General features: G+C 37.9%; 2 protein-coding genes across 19 annotated transcripts in view; one reads left to right on the forward strand and one right to left on the reverse strand.

Moving 5' to 3' along the window:
• The window catches only part of MED12L (mediator complex subunit 12L), a 336,247-nt gene that overhangs the window by 66,393 nt on the left and 249,622 nt on the right, over positions 1-20,232 (reverse strand). For 15 of the 16 annotated variants that reach the window (XM_049629661.1, XM_049629655.1, XM_049629653.1 and 12 more), the window contains 8 exons: positions 16,141-16,288; positions 11,486-11,604; positions 10,293-10,436; positions 9,063-9,226; positions 5,942-6,073; positions 2,699-2,926; positions 1,912-2,053; positions 168-288 (listed from right to left, as the gene is read on the reverse strand). In XM_049629661.1, the coding sequence (XP_049485618.1) occupies positions 168-288; positions 1,912-2,053; positions 2,699-2,926; positions 5,942-6,073; positions 9,063-9,226; positions 10,293-10,436; positions 11,486-11,604; positions 16,141-16,288 (1,198 nt within the window). The remainder of the gene's footprint in view (positions 1-167; positions 289-1,911; positions 2,054-2,698; positions 2,927-5,941; positions 6,074-9,062; positions 9,227-10,292; positions 10,437-11,485; positions 11,605-16,140; positions 16,289-20,232) is intronic. The other variant, XM_049629648.1, reaches the window with a different exon arrangement.
• The window catches only part of P2RY12 (purinergic receptor P2Y12), a 45,810-nt gene that overhangs the window by 17,355 nt on the left and 8,223 nt on the right, over positions 1-20,232 (forward strand). Inside the window, exon 1 of one of the 3 annotated variants that reach the window (XM_049629686.1) lies at positions 16,282-16,540. The exons of the other annotated variants lie outside the window; for them this stretch is intronic. The gene's annotated coding sequence lies outside the window, so the exon portion shown is untranslated. Of the gene's footprint in view, positions 1-16,281; positions 16,541-20,232 lie in introns of those variants that run through there. 3 annotated transcript variants of the gene reach the window in all.

A 20,232-nucleotide genomic window follows, 5' to 3' on the forward strand; every position in this document is an offset into this window, starting at 1 on the left:
CATAGGACTTTGTACAGAACAACACTTACAATCCTACTAACTTTACATCAACTCCACACCACTGCCCAAGGCATGTAGCCTTAAAAAGTACGTTCACGGTGTTGTTGTAATAGCTGGAAACCATCCCAAGACAACAAATAACAAGAGCCCTTCCGGATGTGTCGTACCTGCTGCTAGGAGAGAGGGAAGTGCGACGTGCTGCACGACGTCCTCCAGGGAGAAACACTGTCGTGCTATCAGAATAGCAATGAAAGTAGCTAATGAATCATGGAATGAAAGGTCACTCACCTTCAAGAAAAACATTGACATGTTTTAATACCCAACGCCCTTTCAAGTAATATCTAAGATTAATATCTAAGAAAATGTAGGCAGTACCAGTAAGATCACAAATCCCAAAATGAACCAACAGAGGGAAATGATTACACATCAGGATTATCATCCTCTAAGGGCTATTTTTACGTTTTAAGACAAAGGATGAGGTTTACCTACATCACAATGCTACAAAAAGATATTGAGTTTCACCTTGAGTACACATAACTGAACAAAACAAAAACAAAATCACGAAATTCCTAATAAGATGTAGTATAAGGAAAACTTTTTAGCAGACCACGGCATTAACATTTAAGGGTAAGATTGTGAGAGAGCAGGAAAAAAAACACAGAGATTCCCCTAATTGAAAAATAAGCCTCACTGATGTTTTAAGAGTTCTTTTCAGGGATAACTATTAGGGATTCTATAATATAATTAAATTAGTCTTAAAAAGCAACGCTGAAAATTTCCAACGGACTCCTAAATTTGAGAGAGAATGAAAAAAGAGAAGGAAAATAAATTCATTCAGAATGAATCCTCTACCTATATAGACCTCATAAGACTTTGGCACAAAACAGTAAGAAATAAGCAGCAGCCCTCACGTTAAGTTGTACTATATGCCAATAATCATGTGTAGTGATGTACAAAAGATGACCTCACTTAATAGCATATCACCATGAGGCTCATACTTTTATTAATCCCAATGTTGCAGATGAGGGAACAAAGCAAAGGTAAGGTAAAGTATAACAGAAAACAACCAAGAGGTTAAAGAATTATGTTAACAATAAAAATTAGGATATCTTTGTCTGGAAAAGCAGGCCACAGATATGAGTTACATATATCCATGTGTGGTGTGTGTGTGTGTGTGTGTGTGTGTGTGTGTGTGTGTGTACCTTGGGTATCTACAGAAAGGAGTAGAATAATCCATCTCGTCTTGAGATACCAGAACTAGGAATTAAGCCTCTAACTGGAAGGCGGGGTTTAAAATGCAAAGATACACCAACGTGTAACACAGATCACTCCAAGATGGTGATAGGAAAAACAGAGAATCATGACAGATTTTTAAGAAATTTACACATCACAGGTACAACAGGATATGTGAAAGAAAGCAGTGATACATACTGAGTATCTTTTCACTAACTTTCAGGCACAATCACTAGGAAAGACATGCCAATGGTTCTGGGCCTGGGCATTCTTAGGCAACCTAGTGAAACCTATGTTCTTAGAATGCACCTTGATCTTTAAAAAACAAAGTGGTTCTTTTCAAAATGCAAACTCCTGTAGGTAAATTATGTCTTGTACCATGAGGAACTCAAGGCACTTGATAAATAATATGAGCCAATAGCTCTGAAGAGACTGTATGTAAGAAATTTCAGCGAACAAACAAGGAAACTCTTGGCATCTCTGCTGTTGATTAAGCTATTGTATTTATTTACTTTTTTCATTTATTTAATCCTTGGCAACCACATTCTTGTTTACTGCCTTTGGGCAGAGAAAGAAAAAAACACATTTCAGATAAGGGTTGGTTCAGTCAATCAAAAATAATTACTAACTAAATATTTAATTGCACAGATGAGTTTTTAAATGAAAAAGAAAACTTACATCTACAGTGCAAAGTACATCATTAAACCCCCACACATGATTTGAAGAACAACAAAGAGCCTTCAGAACTCCCAGCCATTCTGAACTAAGAACAGTGCAGCAAGCTGTCAGCTCAGAGGAGAAATTGGCTATGTCGTTAATCCTAGAAGGAGGAAAAAGAACAGAGTAGAACAGGATAGCAGCACGCAAATGTGATATACTTAACGAACCCATATCTCACTACCATCAAACAAGTCATTCATTTCTAAGATTCAAAGATTTAATAAATACCCACTTGTTAAATAACCTAGCAGAACCTGAAAGCAAAGATACAAGTAACAGGCTTCAGATATTGTTTAATATTTGATGCTGTTGAGCCACAAACAATAATCAGTACAGATGCCAATTAACATATTTTTGACCTGGGAACAAATCTGACTTCAGAATTTCCACCGTTAAGGGCAACGTAAAATTAAAGACTATGTAATTTAGGTAGGTGAAAATACAGTGTTTTTAAATATAGGGATTTTTTAATTTATGTTTTTATTATGTTTTTGTAAATGGATAGACAAGTTATAGTTTATATCTAAAGCATCTCATGCCAGAGCAATCAGCCAGCATACTCTGTTAGGCTAAGGAAATCACAGTACAGAGCAGAGATGAAATCAGGAATAAATGGGGGTTGGGGGGGGGGGAGCAAACAACATCCAAATGTCAGCCCAGGCAATTACTAAAGACATTAATTTAAAAGTAGCACCAACGCAAGGACTAGACGGTTAACTGTGAATTCCAGGGTAACCCAGCTCACCTTCCAGCATCCTGATGGCCCATACATACATTCATGAGCGTGTTACAGACGAAGCTGTAGCGATTGGCTGCATTGTCACTAAGGATCTTGCCCAGCATTGAGTAATTGATGCTACGAGCTGAAGGATTCTCAATAAAATCCATCATGAAGTCCGGATCCCATCTCAAGTTAGAATTTGCAGGCATCACATTATTATATATGGTTTGCTTAACTTTTGAACAGGCACTACTGAGGTTACAAGGAAAAGAGTTAAAAAATAAAACAAGAGTAACTAGAAAGCGATTTCACTTAAGGACAGATTCAATGGCAGCAAATGTAAGGTATTCCTGGAGAAGAGTCACATTAGTCGTTTGTGATTCCACGTTCTTAATTGACTGGGAAATACCGGTCTAACAGACAGGACTAAAGCCACCCCCTAAGTGGCGGTAATTACAGGGTTCTATACTCTCTTTCTTGGCAGACAACTTATATAAAAACGTGTCAAATGTGACTGAAGCCTGTAAGCTTGCCATCTGGAGTATGACCTGTTCAAAATGATGAACAATGAACTGTCACCAGTGCTTTTAAACATCTCCCTTTTTACTGTCTTAACTCTTGCCATGCTTCACACTCAACTTTTCATTCATTCTCACTCAGCAATAGTTCTTAATTTGTTTTACTTTCTCACTAGAAATGAAACAAAAAGAAACTGTGCTTTGTTGGTTCCCTCAACCTCCCAATACCTTGAGTGTCATTTTAATGAAACAGACCTCAGCAAAGAGTAAAGTGTTCTCTCTTTTCCAACTTAATTCTACCAAACTATTCATGTCTGTCTTTAGAACCCAGAAGAATTCTGCTTTTTTTTCTCAATTTTTATAAGATTCAGCCCCCATTTTTCTTTCAGTGTAGAGACTTCTCTCAAGTTGACCCTCTGCTACCTCCAGCTGAGAGTGCATAATTTTTCTGGATTCTGTGGCTCATGAAGAAGTGTCCTTACTCTTTGTTTCTAGACTTCCTGTATCATGTACTACACTCTGTCCAAATGCACTTCAGTGTTTTAATAAAAAGGTAGCTGTCATCTTAGTCACTCTCAAATTCTTACCACCCTCTGTTGCAGGCATCTAGGGAAATAAGGAACCAACTCAAACGTTTTCTTCTGAAATTGCCTGCACCCGAAAAACCTGACAGAGTAATAAAGTAACACACACGTTGAAGCCAAAATGACTTATGGTCACATCTAGGTTTCATCATTTATTAACTTATGATGAGGAATAATCATTTATTGTCAGAACAATCATTTCTACTTCCTGAGGTGGTGGGCAGATTAAAGATCTTGATGGCAAAGACCCAGCACAGTACTTGGCACACTAAGTACCAGCACAATCAGGGCAAGATATCATCAGTGCTCTTTTTCTCCCAAATAATCCTCTTACACAACTTTATTATAAATGCTCCTACAGATATAATTATTAAAACTGTTTTTATTAGCATACTAAGAGAAATCTCACCAAGTATCTAGCTTTTGTTTCACCATTCTTCTTAATCCCAAGGTACAAATAATGCCTGACGTCAGGGATTCCTGAGGGCTGCACCTGTCCTCCATTTCTTTAATTGAGGAAACGTTAACCAGGGCCACATCTTATGATGTAACACTGTACTGATCCTCAGCTTACTGTTGGTCTCCTAAATCTCCACACACTCACTGCACAGGACTTGAATTCACTGAGTTAACATACTTGCACTACCCTGAGGGAACACTAGGGGTCAAACAGGCTACTGGGGGTCTTGGGAAGTTCACTATTTAAATAAAACAGGGCTGTTGCGAGAACCAAATCATGTATGAGAAAGCCATCTGAAAACTGTAAACTGAAACTTAAAGCTCTCTGGAAGTAAGAATATGAGCACTGTTATTATTATATCATTTCTGTAGAAACATATTTCCTAAGACCCACTCAAATGTTCTACGAGAAATTATTTGGAAACCTAGCTCATTTCATGATGATATACTCTCCCATTTTTTCCCTATCAATACCATTAAAAATATCATGGTTTTTTTGGATTTATCTTCCATTCACCAGCTTTCTGTGGTGCCTACTAGGAGCCAAATAAATGTTCTTCAAGGTATCATAATATGGCAGTGAAGAAAATATGAAGTTCCTCCTTTGATGAAACTTACAGTTGAGAAAGAAGCCAGACCATAAATAAATATGTAAGTCACCCAGTGGTAGCGAATGCTAAGATTCAGAAAATGACAGAGAGGAGGAGTAAGAGGTTGCTATTTAAAATAGGGTGGTCAGGAAGGTAGAGCTATGAATGTACTGTGGGCATGGACATCCAAGTAACAGGGGAGAGATTACTAGAGAGGTAACAGTAAGTGCAAAAGCCCCAAGAGACAGCGTGCTCAGAGTGTGTGAAGACCGGTAAAGAGGTCCATGTGGTTAGAATGGCATAAACAGAAGGAAAGAAGAAGAGATTATATATAGCAGACCCTGAAGGCAGTTGGGACTTTGAATTTATTCGTGTAGATAAGCCGCCACTAGAAACCTGCAAGTTATTCTTGTTTGAAAAGGATGACTTTTGTAGGTATGCTGAGGATATGCTAAAGAGAGTCAGGGATGCAAGCAGAGAAACAAGTTATGACTCTGCACTAGTCCAACCAAGAGCTGGCAGTAGTGACAAAGCAATGGCCAGTAGTCACATTCCACACAAACCAGGAAGACAGAGCTCCCAGAATTCAGGAACAAGTAACTGTAATTGATGGTTCTTTCCTTCCTTCTAGATGACAAATTTATTTTGCAGCCATTACCATCTCCTTCCCCCCACCCACAATTAATCATCAAAATTTCCTCAAAATATCATTAAGTATGTATTTTCTAGCGCCTGTCTACCGGTGGGGGCACAGCAGGTGCTAAGATGCACAGAATCATAGGCAGTCAGGGATACCATCTGCAGGAAGACAGTCAAAGAGGCAGAGAAGCCAAGGCGGTGAGAAAGTAAGCATGCAAACACAAACAACGTTCCAGGTGAGGTACTAGCAAGTGCAAACTATAGAATGTTTACTCTCAACTTTATCTCAGAATTGCAATCAGAGCTAAACATGCATAGTAATTGGCAAAAGGAGGTTAAAGCTACAATGAAAGATAATTCAATATGAATTCTGGCAGATACGATTAACGTTCATTATTAACAAGGATGACAATATCACAGTCGGGTCACTAACAAATATAGGCATGATGCCATTCCTATTGATTTTCTTCTACCCACCTGAAGAGGTCTCCAAATTTACTTCTGAGGTGGCTACATGACACATAGAGATCGTAGAGGTAGGCTAAGATGCATCTCTCGGGGGAAGAACATTCTGAGGGGTTCACAACATGCTTTACCACACCACACAACCTGAGGAGAAAAATATGTGAAGACAGGAGACACGTATTTTGCTAATATATATGTTATTATTTGAATCTTTTAGAATATGTGCAGCTATTACTTGGGTAAGGAAAAAGGTATTAGATTGTTGATACAATAGTAAATAATTGAATAAGGTATCATTTTTTCTATGAGGATAATGAAATACAAAATGATTTTTAAAAAGACTTTGGAAATACCATTAACAACAAGAAAGGAAAGAAATTCCTCCATACAGAAGGAATGTATGGAAGAATCCATCAATTAAGTTGCTATGACCAGAACACAAGAAGAAAGTTGTAGTAGACAATCTCTCTTCAGTAAAAAAAAGAAGCTATTTGCAAAGATTCTTAAGTCCACTCCTATGAAAAAGAGCAAATCTCTACATCAGTAAATCTGAGAAATTCACTTTCAGGACCATGAACTGGTTCTGGCAAAAACTTGATGAAGTCAGGATTTTAAGTCACATTCTCCTTCCTTATCCAAACTAGAAACAAATTTTAGTTTACCTAATGTAAGAATTTAAAACCCTTTCTTTTTAGTGGCATTCCCTAGACGTCTTTCAACTCAGAAATACCATTACTACTCCATTTCAATGCCCCTTTCCCCATATCAAAACGATGGCCCCTTTGGCCACAGTTCATTCAACATAATACTTCATATAACACAGAAGTAAACATTAGTGGTCCATTCACCTATTTATGAGTATGATTCCACGATTACCACCTTGTATTCTGTTATAGGATTCAGTAATACCACAATAGCGTCATCGATGACTCAGATTTTGAAGCTAAGTAGGGCTTTTGAAATCATCTGATTCACCTTCCTCCTTTTATAAAGAGGGCACTGAGGCTCAGACAGGTGAAGTAACTTGCCCACAGGCAAAAAGCTAGTTCACAGCACAAACAAGAGGGGTGTTTAGGTCTCTAGACTCACATCCAGAGTTCTCTCTGTGATTCAGGGGATGGGGCGGAAGCCAAAGAGAGCCTAGGCTGTTGAGGCCAAGAAGGATGCTACAATCAGAAATACCAGAGGTAGAACCCAGGAAACTGCAAAGAAATGACAATGCTGCACCCCAAGCCCTATGAATTGATATCAGTAGACACAGCAACCAGAGAGCTGATAAAAGTAGTCAATTACAGCAAAAGTATCCTGCAATTAAGAAGTAGAGGATTCGCTATATTGATAACTAGATTCACATAACATAAATTCCAGACATATTCTAAAAAGCCAAGTATCATGTTGTGATTAAAGTAAACAAACGGGTGCCTAGGTGGCTCAGTTGGTTAAGTGGCCTACTTTGGTTCAGGGCATGATCTCGCAGTTCATCAGGTCGAGCCTCATGTCAGGCTCTGTGCTCACAGCTCACAGCCTGGAGCCTGCTTCAAACACTCTGTCTCCTTTTCTCTCTACCCCTCCCTCACTGGCACTGTGTCTCTCCCTCTCTTTTCAAAAATAAATAAACATTTAAAAGAATTTTTTTAATTTAAAGGTAACAAATATTTATTGAGAGCTTGGTAGGCATCCAGAGTATAGCAATGTTGCCTTGATCTTTTTCACTTGTCAGAGATAAGAAAACATTTTGCACTGAAATCCAGCATATTCCTATCAGTACAAAATAAGATCTTTGCGAAAACATTGATCCTTAGTATCCATGATAAACTAAAAATATAAGATCAAATATGATTCTATGAACATTTAATAAGTAATAAATTTAAACTGTTAAATGACACAAATAAATTTTAAAATAACAAAATTTGTCAAAACCTATAATATTGATTTCATTACTGACTCATGGGTTTCCATACACAGTTTAAAAAGTACAGTATTAATCCAATAGCATGAATTTGCTCTAACTCAGAATGACTTTCAGCAATCTGGGAGATTTATTAGCCATGTGATATTGAGTACATCACTTCAACATACACTTCATTTAACAGGACTGAGTCTCAATTTCTTGATGTGTAACTGGTACCAATTATTCACTTTTACATGGTAGTTGAGGGCTATTAAGTAGTCATATATTTCCTGAATTCAAAAATGTTTATTTTCAAACTTTTAAAAATATCTGGGATGTTTCAGATTTCAGTCAATAATCTACGTGTAAAATTAATGTGGTAGCATTCCCTTTTCCCCAAAAAACTGCTATTAAATGGATGTCACTCTAGAATAAATTATAAATTGATTACATGTGCTAATTTACACACACACACACACACACACACACACACACCAAAAAAATACTGTGAATCTGAAGAACCTCATGTTTAAGTCTAGAAAGAAAAAAGGTAAAAAAAAGAGGTTGTCCTTTTTTTTATATAAAGCCCTGTAGAAAGGAGCCTGCAGTGGACAAAAAGGAGCTCCATAGAGGACAGTTCTTTATGTTTCTCTCATTCCTGTAACCTCAGATTGGAATGGGGGATATGAGGACACAGTCCAACATCATGAACAGCAGTAAAGAAAACTTTAGCCTACACTTCACACAAACGAAAAACAAACTCCAAACCAAGGAAGTCATTTGTTCTAGATTAACTTTTGTCAAGATGTTTTTTTTACAAAAGAAATAAAACTGAAGAAGCAAATCTCTAAGGTAAGAACGCATGCAAAGCTTATTTGGTCTCGAATATAAACTGAAATGACATCAGCAAAGCAGCTGGCACGTATTCATCATTCGTAATAGGCCATGGTTCAGGGTAGCAGATGATGCAGTGCTCTGAATAACTGGTTTATACTTGTACAAAGTACGGGCAGGAAAGGAAGGCAGGAAAGACTCATACACTACTAAGAGAACATTATCTTTCATGTTTACACCTCCTTCTCAGATAAACATTTTCTGGCAAAAGTAGTCTTTAACTCTATCTTTTAAACTGAAACCAGCACCTGTACTATTTTTCCTCTTAAAATCACTGTAATATCTCATCACCAATTATACATGGAAAACATTAATTTGAAAAAAAATAATGATATTTAGTATACCAACCCTTCAAACACCTGGGCTGTCTGATCAGGATTCAGGATCAGACAACTATGGTACCGCCTGAGAACAGCCACAATGCACACACACAGTCCCGTCGTGTAACTTCCTGCCAGGCTGGAGGATTTCAGGAGCAGTTCGGCTTCCACAACACTCAGTTCATTTAGCAGCTACAATGGAAGAAAAGAGTGAATAAAAATGTAGCTGCCAAAATGATAGGAAAAACATTTATCTTCACAAGCCATGAATATATTGAGTTATGCTAACACCATCTTATCTCACCCATTATTGTGTCCCTGGACCATATGCCATATAACTACAGTGTGAGAAAACAAGCCCCCTAGAATTAAACTTTTTTATGTTTAATCCCTTGCCAAATTCTACAGTTTTTCTTTTGTCTAGACATCATGGTATATACAGTCAGGAAGTATCCAACATTGAAATATCTACCAAAACTTGAGGGAAGCCCCAAGTTCTAGACCAGATGATTTCCCTACTTCTCACTTTTTCTTCTCTTTTCCCTTCTTTTTAAGAAAACAGATGTTATTTATCATTATTTTCTTGTTATCAACAAACTAACACCTCCAATAAGCAATAGAAAATAAGTTTAAATTCTACTCACTAATAACATAATAAATGAACTCAAGTATGTGTATAAGAAATCTAATGGGACACAAGCACCTGGGTGGCTCAGTCGGTTAAGCATCTGACTCTTGATTTCAGCCAAGGTCATGATCTCAGGTTCACTAGATTGAGTGCAAAGTCCAGCTCTGAGCTGTCAGCAAGGAGCCTACTTGGGATTCCCTCCCTCCCTCCCTCCCTCCCTCTCTCTCTCTCTCTCTCTCTCTCAAAAGAAATAAACAAACAAAAAAACAAAACAAATGTTAATCCCTTAAAAAAAAATGGAATGTGACAAATCAAATTATATGGTTTTATTTTTGTTCTTAACCTAAAATATACCCTACAATAAATGGTAAATTTTACCATTTCTTAAGCAAAAGACAAAAATCAATCCTCAAAACCCTTCACATTTTTAAATGACTATTATATATTTTAGCCCCAATTATATATTTAATTGAAAATTATGGACATAGCTGCCATTAAAACGCTAGTTGAATACTGTTGATTCAGAAGGTCTCAATTATTCAAAAATACAGTCGTCCGCTCAATTTAAGTTGTACGATGTCTAGCAGGTTTGCTTTCCTAAAAATCAGAGAAGCAGGGTCTCTCTGACACCTGTATTGCGAAGTCAATTAGTCCATTGATGTTCAGCGCTGGCTCCATAAGATCAAAGATGAGTTGAATATGGTGAGCCAAAGGGAGATGATACGATGTTCCTGAAGCGAAGCTTGTGATTTGTTCCAGCACATTATTGGAGATCTGGACAACAAAAATGTGAAAATAATTAGAAAAGCAGTACTTAAAATTATTTTAATTTTTTAAGAAATTTGAATTTATATATTGCTCTTAAAATTTAAAACATATTTCCACAGAAACCAAAACCATATAAAAATCAAACAACTTCCTTCCAACTGTATTTTGAAGATACAAGGCAAGTTGTCATTAAGATCTTGACCTAACTATCCTAATGGTAAAACTGCTACAAATGCTAATTAATTTCCAGATAACATTTATTTGAATATCAATGGATTTGTAAAACAACACAGATCTGGTTTCTTCTAAGTAGTATTTTATTTCACTCATTAACAGATTTCTCCCTTATCAATAGCAATGTAGGGCCAAAATGTATTAAGTATTGCATTAGGGATTATTTGACATAGTGTTGGTTATTATTAAGTAAAAATATTTGTGAAAAAAATAAATTTCTCCGAAAAGGGCAACCTGACACTTAAAACTGAACTACTTAAGAGTTTGAGATGATTGCGAATACGTTTAAAAAGCATATTTATAGGGGAGCATGAGTGGCTAAGCCCATTAAGCATCTGACTTTGGCTCAGGTCATGATCTCTTGGCTGGCAACACAGAGCCTTCTTTGGATCCTCTGTGCCCCACCCCTCTTTCTGGCACTCCCCCCAGCTTGTACTATCTGTCTCAAAAATAAATATTTTTTGGGGCGCCTGGGTGGCTCGGTCGGTTAAACGTCCGACTTCGGCTCAGGTCATGATCTCACGGTCCGTGGGTTCGAGCCCCGCGTCGGGCTCTGTGCTGACAGCTCAGAGCCTGGAGCCTGTTTCGGATTCTGTGTCTCCCTCTCTCTGTGACCCTCCCCCGTTCATGCTTTGTCTCTCTCTGTCTCAAAAATAAATAAACGTTAAAAAAATAATAATAAAAAAATAAATAAATAATATTTTTTAAAAAACATATTTATAAAACCAAACAAAGCCAAAAGTATATACTGCATGAAAGAAATTGTTACGCAGTGCAAATGAATAACCCCAAATGCACAATACACAGTTTTAAATGGCTACCTGAGATGTCACTTGATGCTGATCAAAATATGAAAGGAGCTGAAGTTTTGTGAATACAGTCTCCAGAGTTGGAAATGCTTCCTGTTTGTTCTTCCTGGTTTTTTGTCCTTCATCTCCAACTAAACATACAATAGATACATTACTTTTCATTTCATAGAAGCTCTTGACTTTTTCAGTGGATACTTTCTATTGAAGTATAACATATATGAAGAGACACACAAACTATGAATATCTACAAAGTAAAAACACTCGCATAATTGAGACTCAAAGCACAAAATCACACACCAGATCCCCGGAAACCCCTCAGTCTCCTTCTAGTCCTCTCTGCCCCAGGAAACCAAGATCCTAAAGTCTAAAGGCTTGGATTAGTAATGTCCAGTTTGGAACCATGAGAGATACTTTTTACATCCAGCATCTTTCATGCAACAATATGCTTCTGAGCTTGATCCATGTTGTTGAGGCAACTTTAATTTGTTCTAAAAGGAATTTGTTCTAAAAGGAATAATTCTCATTCATGTATAGTATACCAATGTGTGATATACCACCATTTATTTCTTAATTCTAGTGAGTAGTTTCCATATTTTGGCTATTAATGGGAAATACCTCTATAAACATTTCTAACTCTTAAAATATCAAGACAGCAACAATGAAAGGGGGTAAAAATTACCGATGGTCACAGTGACAGAACAGGATATGTCACTGACATCTTCTTAGGGCATTCACCAGGATATTAATCCCCAAAAATTTAATATGTAAAAAAGGAAATTTATACCATTCTAACATTGTTAGGGGTAGCAAAGAATTAAATCTCTCCACATAATGTTAAAGTGCTACATTTATCAATTTAGCATGAAGAAGTTTTAAAAAACTTCCAAAATAAAAAAAAAATTATAAACACTTCTTATCCCAGGGGACTCTAGTTCTTATTAACAGTACTAAGGATAAGACCCAAAAGAATTAAGTCCTGTGTTAAATATCTTTAAATACATGAATTTATAAAGACAAATCTAAAATAAGAAAACAAAAAAACAAAGATCAGATTATATGCTTCCTAAGATGGTTTCCAACACTACGATTCTCAGGGGTCATAAGAAGGGACCTCTACGACTCATATCTTATTTAGGAAAGTTTACTTTAAGAGCACCAAGGCCACTTTACTGATTTTTTTCTACTAAAGACACAAATATTTCACTCAACTCAAAACGATGTTGATAAAGGTAAATCTAATGGTTTTAGAAAATAACACTGAAAGAAAAGAGATCCTCTTTCAAATGTAAGGAAGCATAGTCTAGATGCTTCATGCACATGTGCAAACACACACACACACACACACACACACACACACACACACACACACACAGCAGGGTGTTTTATTTCCTAAAGCTAACAAACCCTGATACCAGAGTAAATAGAATCAAAAGGTGAGTGGTAACAAAAGGTAAGAGACTGTGCCACTTTTGTTCAAAACACCATATCTAACACAAAGAATAAGAACCAAGAAGTTCATTAAACCTACTTGTTTTTCAATATCTATTCTCAATTTAACTATGGTGGTTTGCCTTAAATATAGCTATTCACATGTAATAAGCATGTTTAAAATATCCAAGTTTTGAATTTTCCATTTACTAACATCATTGATCCAAGGCTGAAAACTCACATCAATGATTTTGGGTATAATGTACTGTAAAAGTGAAGTTAATATATTTAATCACTCCTTCCTGGAAACAAAACAAATAAACAAAAATAACACATCTGTAGTATTGCCACCATGAGAACTCACAAATGCATCTTGTGTGTGTGTGTGTGCATGCATGTGTGTGTGTGTGCATGTGATTGTGGTTTATGCTAAATAGGATCTATTTACTTACAGGTAACTAACTTCTTTTTTTTTTTTTTTTTTAATTTTTTTTTTTCAACGTTTTTTATTTATTTTTGAGACAGAGAGAGACAGAGCATGAACGGGGGAGGGGCAGAGAGAGAGGGAGACACAGAATCGGAAACAGGCTCCAGGCTCCGAGCCATCAGCCCAGAGCCTGACGCGGGGCTCGAACTCACGGACCGCGAGATCGTGACCTGGCTGAAGTCGGACGCTTAACCGACTGCGCCACCCAGGCGCCCCAGTAACTAACTTCTTAAAACCTCATATAAAGAATATACAATTGATTCTTGGCAATTTACATTCACTTTCAAAGAAACATTTAAGAAATTAGTGGTAGTTCTCAATAGACTATTTTAATGATATTTACATGAATAACAATTCAGTCATAATTTACAGATTTTCCTCATTTACTTTATTTAATCTGCTTTCATAATATATGTTATTGCTCTTATGTTGCTTAACTTTGGTCTTCTTTAAAAAAAAAAGTGTATGATCCTGACATTTGTCTTTATTCTCATGGTAAACTTCATTAATGTACTTAAAAAAAACAAAAACAAAACAAAACAAAACAACACTGACAACCAAAGATGACCAGCCAATGTAAATAGAAAATGAAGATTGACCATGTTCAACTGCAAGTGTCATTTAAACTCCTAGATAAGGCCTGGCTGATCTGAGACCACTTCTAATGATTTCCTCAAAACAATACGAAACCACTATATAGGCACAAATCAATAGACGCTAACACAAACTGTATTTTCCTGCTTTACCAATTCTCTTCTTTGCTGAAATGATGGACAAATTACCATTAATCTGAAGTACAGCTAGCTAGCTTCTGGCAAGCATAGTAGGTTTTAAGGAGGGACTTAACCTTTGACTATTTATTCAGAAGGCAGCTCACTACATCCCAAATTAACACATATCTGAGGAATTTTATCTAAAATGAGGAAAAGACAAATATCCCCACTGCAAATGCCACTCCACAGTGGTGGTTCTATTGCTGATAACTCAAAAAGTAGCATGGAACAACAAAGATGTTCTCTTTGTGAGTTCAAAAGTGAGAAGTGCCTATTTAAAAGACTGGTACAAAGATAGGACAGACTGTAGTCGGGCATTAAACACTCACTGTGAAGGAAGGAAGTAGGCTCAACAGAAAAAGACACTGCATTGTTTCCTCCCCTTTCCCATTCTTCTCAACCTCCCAAACCCCCAAATTCCCTAAAAGCTGGAAAGACTCTCTACAATTAGTGTTGATAAAACATGTATTACTGACCCTTCTAAAGAAGACAGTGTCCACCCAGTTACCAAGTACACAAAAAGAAGTTTCAAATCCCTTTGCTAGCTAGTTACCAGGCTTCTAAATTCAACCTTCTAAATGCAATCCATTTCCTCTTTTCTCAAACAAAAAGAAACAGCAAAACAACTGATCAACAGTTTTTCTTAGATCAGGTTCTTTGTTTCGGGGGTGGGGGTGGGGGGGTGGGTGTTTGTTTTCTAAAACCAAGCTCAATAATGACAGGCCAACAACAACAAGGTTTCATTTCCCATCCACAATTCTTGGTTGTTCCCTCACGAAGCCAGTGTGGTACAAGGTCCTTCAGGGGCAATGGATGGGAGGGGGGTCAGGGAAGCGCTGTAAATCACATGAAAGTTAACCCTCCCATTATGCTCTAAAGACAACTGCCACAGACATCAGACACCTGCACTACCACATTCACACTGAAAACCATCTTGCCTTTGTACCTTGCTTCTGCATGTGCACCTCTACCGATAGAGAGGACAGAAACCTATTTGTATTAGTTCTCTGTACTTTTCTCTTGCAAAGATCTAGTGTAGACAAGCTCTAGGAAAACATCTGGTTGAAATCTAAAGACCAGAGGTCCTGGGGAGAGAGAGGTTCATAAAAATGTGTGTCTTTTGTACTGAACAACAACGTAGGGTTCCTAGAGGAGTCTGTGCCATGTGGAAGGAAGAATGCTGTATAAATAGGGAAAACCCAAACACTTTTTTTCTTTGATTATTTAAGTAAAAGAAATTAACACCAGTAATGGCAGTGAAGTATATATAATGATATCTTATTTTAAATCTTATGAATGCCTGATAAAATAAACAATCCTTGAAAAGAGTAATTAGGCAAATGTGAAGTGGGTAATTACAGAATTCCAATTATGCAATGTGGTGACATAATATAAGGCATAGTTTCATGTAAAAAAAAAAAAAAACTATGTCCAAAGCATGGGGAAACGCTGTTCCAAGGAAAGAAGGCATTACCGAGCAAAGAACCAAATTTCTGTGTAACTTGAAATCGCTCGCTGTTATAGGCAGCAACCTATTCCAAGTATCGTTCTAATGTAAGAAAAGATCAGCAACTACACTGTCATGCTTTTCAATTACTGTGCAAATGTGAGTACTCAGAGCAAACTACAAGCCTAAAACAGGATGGCAGAGAACTGAAGAAATGGAACTCTTCCAGACTAAGGGTTTCCAATTCATTCTTCAGTACTTCATTTAGGTCTACTATAGGAAATATGGGAAGGATTTTTTAAAAAAAAGGGCGGGGTGGGGGCAGAAAATTAAAATTAAAATTAATATAAAGCTTACTACAAATGGAACCAAGGCCTTAAAATTTCAATGTGCTTATTCATATTTCAAGATGACAGTCATTCATGAGAGGAAACACTCTGGTGACAGTGACATCCAGGACTCTGATAAAGCCTGTGCTAACAGGAAGGCCAAAAGACAGCCCAATGGGAGCAAAGGCATTAAGGGTCTTTACCCCCTGTCTCTGTGGTGCTCTTCTTATTTAGGATTTTCAAAATATCTTTGGTAATCTTCTTCAGCTGATGCTTCGCTTCGTCACGCTCTTTGCCCACTCCATAAAGCAGGATTGTGCGCTGGTTACATTCATGACTTGAAGATTCATCCTGAAAAACAGAAAATGCATTTTGAAACCCTTGTTGGCAGGGGCGGGGCTGCATTTCCCATCCATGAAATGCACTAACCACAGCCTCTCGGTGCTGGCTGGCGGTGGCATCCCGCCCACCTTTCAATTCACCTCAACCTCCACTGGCTACACCCTTGTTTTTCCAGTTTGGAACTTGCTAAAGTAAAAAAAAAAAAGTGTCAACTGACCCGAAGTCTTAATAGAAGCATTTGATGTGGGCGTACCCTACAGAGTAAGTTTTGACTCTTGAAAACTTTTCATTGTTTAAAATTTAACATGGTATTAATTTCACATCATATTACATACTATTTAGTCACACTTTTTCCTTAAGGAAAATGTTACTTCTTAGTAAGCTTGGTTTTCTATATAAAGCATCACTAAATATTTCCTATTTCAAAAAATGATCTTGCTATGATCCTCAAATACTTTGAGAAAAACTGTTCCGTTGGCCTCCCACATGACTGGGTGAGGTGTATGTATATTTATTTCCAAATGACCTAACAACAAAGAGTCCAGGTCTCGTTAGGTGTGAGGTAGAGTTGCAAACACAAACATGTTCAGTACCACCTTCCTCTAGGGGAATACCTTCCCACCCCTGTGCCGCAGACACAGTAAATTCAAGCACTATTTTTCCCACAAGGGAAAAGAAATTATGTCATCACAACATAACACACACACACACACACACACACACACATTCCTTAGCTTAGGTGAAACAGTAGAGGGTGTATATTCTCTCCTAGGACTGGTTTTGAATTTTTCTCTCTAAATTCTCTCTCAGATCCTATATTCTTCCATTTTCTTAGTAAGTTTCTATCCTTCGGTACAATCACTTTTCTTATCTTTCTGTACATGTTCATCCGTTACGGGCAAGGACCCTTCCTAACAGTACCTAATTCTAAGGAGCTTGCAGGAGAAAAGAGTTTCTTCTAGGGAAGACCAAGTGTAATGTGTTGCTAATGGCTGAAAAAAAGAGCAGAAGCCTGGAGACCTGGGAAAATCCCAATGCTTCATTTGAAGTACTTCACATGTGCACTTTGCACAAAGTCACATTTTACTCTTGAAACGAGAGCCCGTTTTCTAAGCTGCTGTCACCTTCCATCACTGTCCTTCTCACACCCTTGCATTCAAGGCACCCCTTCTCTCCCCACCGATACCCTTTTTGTTATACTCCACCAGAAATATACATCTGTATACCTTGCCAGTCCATCTTGCTACCCTGTCCAGGATTAGTAACATTTTATGTGTTCAAATTTGCATCTTAAAAAAGAAAAAGAGCTAGGAGCAGGTCTCTTCTAGAAACTGCTGTTATTAATATTCTGACTATCCCAATTTCCTCTCAAGTTTCAAAAGACACACCTAATCACGGGATAAAGTCAACATAGAGAGTGATTCCTACATTTGGCTGCACTGAGGCATGACCTGAGCTGCTTATTAATTTCCAATTTTTGTTGCCATTACAGAGTACCGCTGTTGTATTTCTTTTTTGTCTGACGGGATGTGTACATATGAGCCCTGTAAAGGGAACAGGGGGAAGGCACTAAGAACACTGTACAAAACTCAGGCAGTGCCAGCCATGTGTCCTAACAAATGTATTTAGTTAAGGCACCTGTCAAACAGTTCTAATGTAAACTTCTGTGTGATGGGTGATGGAAAGATGTCATCAAAGTTACTGAACAAATGCTTTTGGAGGATCTACCTACCTTACCTACCTTGGTAACAAGATGGTAGGGACTCTGCGAAAATACAAGGATGAATGCTCCCTGTCCTCCATGAGCACAGATTCAGTGTCATAAAAGTAGCATTTGCAGAGCTTCAAGCCCAAATGGTGATAGTAAAAGAAGTTACCTTGGAAAGACCCATGTGCTCAGCACAGAGATACTATGGCTCCATACTGTACCAATAACAGCCCAAGTTCAGGGTAAGAGAGAGCTATGGCTGTATTCAGGTTGTGGCACTTGCGGACTCCATGGTCCTGAGTCTTTCTGTCCTAATGAGCCTTTCTGGGCCTCAGATGCTTCCCCTGAAACATCGGCTAACACCACCTTCCTTGTAAGATTTTTGCAAGAATAACTGAGATGAAGCATGTAAAGCACTTAGCAAAGCAGCATATCAGAGAGCCCATCGCTGTCCATTCAGGTTTCAACACTTCCACTTCTCACTTGCATGCGCCCCAGATCCACACCGAACTGTATTACTCAACATCTCCTCAAGGCACCAGGATACTTCCTTCCTTTGCTCTTGCTCCTCCTGCCACCTAAAATACTTAACTCTCAATAGCTTGACCCTCATGTGTGGAAGTGCTGTACACAATTACAGCATTAGGTCCCTCACTGTCACCTTAGTGAATGCCCTTGGCCCAGGAGGAGGAAGGAGGGGAAGAGGGCCTTTGGAGCACTTGCCACAGTGTAATTCACTCACTTTCGAGGTATTTGTTTAATGTGTGTCTTCCCTGCTCCTCTGTCAGTTTTGTGAGGGAGAACTCCAGGTCTGTTTTATTCACATTTATATTCCCCTCAGTGGCACTGTGTAGGCACTTAATTTATGATGAATACGTTAAACAATGAATAAATAAGTGGACTAATGAAAGAACACATGACTCAAAGAATAGGGCAGGGATGAAAGTAAGAACAAAAACGTTCTGTAGAAAACCTAACCTGATAGCTAAGTGCTGATAGAACTGAAGAGGAGAAATGAGAAGCAGAGAGAAAAAGCCAAAGTCTATAGGGTGTGAAAACTATCTCTCAGTGGCCTGAATAAAAAACAATAAGAAGCAAAACCAAAAGTACTGAAGGAAATTGGGAAAGAATTAGGCATCTAAGTGAATGTGCATCTCACTAGATTTCAAGATGGACTCACTAGATAAAATTTGTTGGGATGGGGGGAGGGAAGCAGCTTATAAGGACAGGGAGCTCATGAATTCACCTGTAGGTGAGAGGAATTGGAGGCAGTGGATACATATTATAACTGTTGACTAGGTGGTGTGACGTGAGGACCTACACAGAGGTAACAGCTTAGAGGTAAGAGCAATATGTCCCTGGGAGGGGCGCAAAACCCCCAGGTTCTCTTTGAGGGGAGGGGACAACTAAGAGAGTAGAGACAGGAAGGAGATAAATAAGCCATCAAATGATGCACACATAATCTCCATAATTAACAAGATCAGTGGACAAGTGGAGGTCACATAAGTCGGGGGGGGGGGGGACATTAAGAGGGCCATCAACAGTGTCAAATGCAGCAAGAAGTCTCAATGAATGTTGCCTCTCTGACTTATTTAAAAAAAACAAAAACAAAAGCAAACTACACATCAACTTCAAAAGAGAAGTTTCTCTGTAGGGGCAGAAAGCCGGAAACAGGATTGTAGTAAGAGTAGATGGTGAAATGGTAAGGGTGAGGCAAGTAACCTGCATTTACTAGTAGTTGGTCAGGAAGAACAATAGCTTGAAAGGTGGAGGGGAATAGGTGTATTAGGAAAACCAAAGGCAAACTCTTGTTCCAAAGGTATGTTTCAATTAAAAGAATCTCCATGAAGGAAATCCAGATTGGAAGGTAGATAGCTGATACAGGAGATAGGAAACAATGGCTTGTTGTTTGGATTAGCTTGTAAAGAAAACCCAGGACAACTTTCTACTTCGGGGAAGAAAATGGTAAAACTATAGGGAAATTTGGAGATAAGGAAATAAGAAACTTGAAAAAGCTTTCATCAGTTTACTGGCTCTGATTTGCTCAGGGAGGTGGCCCAGAAGCAGCCAAGTCAAGAGTTTAGAGTGAAGGGATGAAATTAAAAAATCAAGACAAATATGCATTTAGCTGCAAAAGAACCATTAGCCTCTATATGGGGCCTGAAGACCCTATTTGTGTCTGATAATTAATATTTTCAGGTAAATCATGATAGCTTTTACTAGTCTTCAAAGATATTTTAAAAGT

This window comes from Panthera uncia, chromosome C2 (assembly GCF_023721935.1).
Source record: "Panthera uncia isolate 11264 chromosome C2, Puncia_PCG_1.0, whole genome shotgun sequence".
Taxonomy (NCBI): domain Eukaryota; kingdom Metazoa; phylum Chordata; class Mammalia; order Carnivora; family Felidae; genus Panthera; species Panthera uncia.